General features: G+C 36.6%; 1 protein-coding gene across 1 annotated transcript; it reads left to right on the forward strand.

Annotated features, from left to right (window-relative positions):
* On the forward strand, window positions 1-2,078 carry LOC127786892 (glycine cleavage system H protein, mitochondrial-like). The gene is made up of 4 exons (XM_052314608.1): window positions 1-210; window positions 317-405; window positions 511-681; window positions 1,796-2,078. The coding sequence occupies exons 1-4, from the start codon at window positions 102-104 to the stop codon at window positions 1,922-1,924; spliced, it is 498 nt and encodes a 165-aa protein (XP_052170568.1). The 5' UTR covers window positions 1-101; the 3' UTR covers window positions 1,925-2,078.
* The last annotated feature ends 309 nt before the right edge of the window (window positions 2,079-2,387 follow it).

Below are 2,387 nucleotides of genomic sequence, written 5' to 3' on the forward strand. Positions count from 1 at the left end.
GGAACGGAGCCTCCCCTTTCTCCTCGATACAACCACTAACTACTACTCACTGGTTTCTGTAGAAGAAGAAGAAGAAGAAGCAGCAGAGAAGTAGAGCTTCCATGGCGCTCAGAATGTGGGCTTCTTCTACAGCCAATGCTCTCAGACTCTCCTCTCCTTCCAGACCTCTTCTCTCTCCTCCCTTCTCTCTCTCAAGATGCTTCTCCGCTGGTACTCTCTCTCTCTCTCTCTCTCTCTCTCTCTCTCTAGTTATCTTCTTCTGAATGTCATTTCCAAAGACACTTAGTTATGGGTTTTCTTCCCCTTTAATTTGCAGTTCTGGACGGACTGAAGTATGCATCTTCGCATGAATGGGTGAAGCTTGAAGGCCCGGTGGCTACAGTTGGCATCACCGACCATGCTCAGGTTGCCGTTTGTTGCTCTCGTCAGCCACAATGGCGGCGGATCCGTAATTGTTTGGTTGAGGATTCGTTAGTTAGTTAATTAGTTACCAGCTGTCTCTTTTCGCAGGGCCATCTTGGAGAAGTGGTGTTTGTGGAGGTGCCGGAGGCCGGCGGTTCCGTCGCTCAGGGCCGCAGCTTTGGAGCCGTGGAGAGTGTTAAAGCCACCAGTGATGTTAATTCCCCTATTTCCGGCGAGGTTGTGGAGGTCAACACTAAGCTTACCGAAGCGCCTGGATTGGTAATTCCATACTTTCATCTCATCTCCATTATTTGATTCTCCTACATATATATATATATAGATTAGAAGAAGTGGGGGTTGGGTGGATCCCTTTTTCCTTGCTAATTAATGTTATTGTTAATTTAGTTCCCTTAATTGCTACGGTCATTCATTACCTTTTCCCTATAGTTAGCACAAAGAGGTTGGCACCCATGTCCGTGTGCTATTCTACTTTGTCCATGGAGCAAAGATTTACTCCTCTATATTAGGTTCGAGCCAAACCCAGGTCCTCATTTTTTTTTTTTGTTTCTTCTTGTTTCAGTTTCAATTAAACAAATCACAATTTTTTAAAGATTTCTTACCTACAATTGTTTTAGGTAGAGTTTGTAAAAATGAATAAAATAAAATTATAATTTTTTTTGGATTAAAACGTGGAATAGTTAAGATAAGATTTCTAAAATTTTTATCAAACTATTTGTTAAATTTATTGGAATACACTAAAAGACATATACGTTATTTCTTCTTATTTGTAAAATTTAAAATATATTTATTTTAAAAAGAAAAGAGATAAATATATCTAAAAAATATCAAATAAAAAGTCACGTGATATCTTTTTCAAATATCACTAAATAAGTTTAACAAATATATTGGAAATGACAAAAATTTAAAACATTTTTCATATCTTATATTTTTTTATTTATATTTTGATTAACAAATATTATCTTAATAAATAATATATAGTTCCATTTGCCTTTTCTCTCATGGGTGTTTGGTTTCAACAATTTTCAGTTAATAATCTATAGGGTCAAATGCTTTATCTTTTTTTTTTTTTGGATAAAAACAAATCCAAACCCAACTATATATATATTTTTGAATAATCTAAATCTAAACCCAAACCCAAACTGAGCTTTTCGATTCGATTCGATCCCACAACTAGAGCGGCTCATCTGCACACCCTTATTGAGTAGGTATATAAGAGGCCATGAAGTCCCAATAATTTCTTTTCCTTGCCATGTAATACGGCTGCGGTTTTTGTCCAACTGGGTTGGTGCCAATCGTTTCTCAGTAACAAAAAGGGAGCATGACTTTGTTGAGTTGCTAAGTTGGGTCTACCTACGTTTTCTTTGAAATGAAGATCAATTCAAGCCCGTATGAAGATGGGTGGATGATCAAGGTGAAGCCCAGCAAGCCCTCGGAGTTGGATTCGTTGATGGGCCCCAAAGAATACATAAAGTTCTGCGAAGAAGAAGATGCTGCACATTAGCTAGCCGTTAATTTCATGATCGATCTGTACTGTTCCTTTTCATTTTTAATTAATATTACTGCCTTTCGTCAGCTGTTTAATTATCATCAATATGTTCTAAGATATGTTTTGTCCTGAACGCAGGCTCCAATAGAAACTAAAAAAAGTTAATTAACTTGTTCGCTTAGTGCACTTCTTCTTCCTTATTTTAGTTGCAGTTTGTGTTTGAAAGGTAATGGGTTGAAGCTTATAAACAGTTTCTTTATAATGTAAAGGTAAAAGAATTATGTCCAAAATCAATACATAAATTAGAGAGAGTTTTGTACCTTAAGAGATGTTATTTTCTAAGTAAAGATCGATGAATAGATCGTGCTACATGTACCGACGAGATGATACGTTTGCTGACTAAATCAGACTTCATCATCAATTATCAAGCATTGCGAATGGAGTTTCATGAAACCCAATTAGACTTCAATAAAGTTTG

Source organism: Diospyros lotus, chromosome 12, assembly GCF_014633365.1.
Source record: "Diospyros lotus cultivar Yz01 chromosome 12, ASM1463336v1, whole genome shotgun sequence".
Taxonomy (NCBI): domain Eukaryota; kingdom Viridiplantae; phylum Streptophyta; class Magnoliopsida; order Ericales; family Ebenaceae; genus Diospyros; species Diospyros lotus.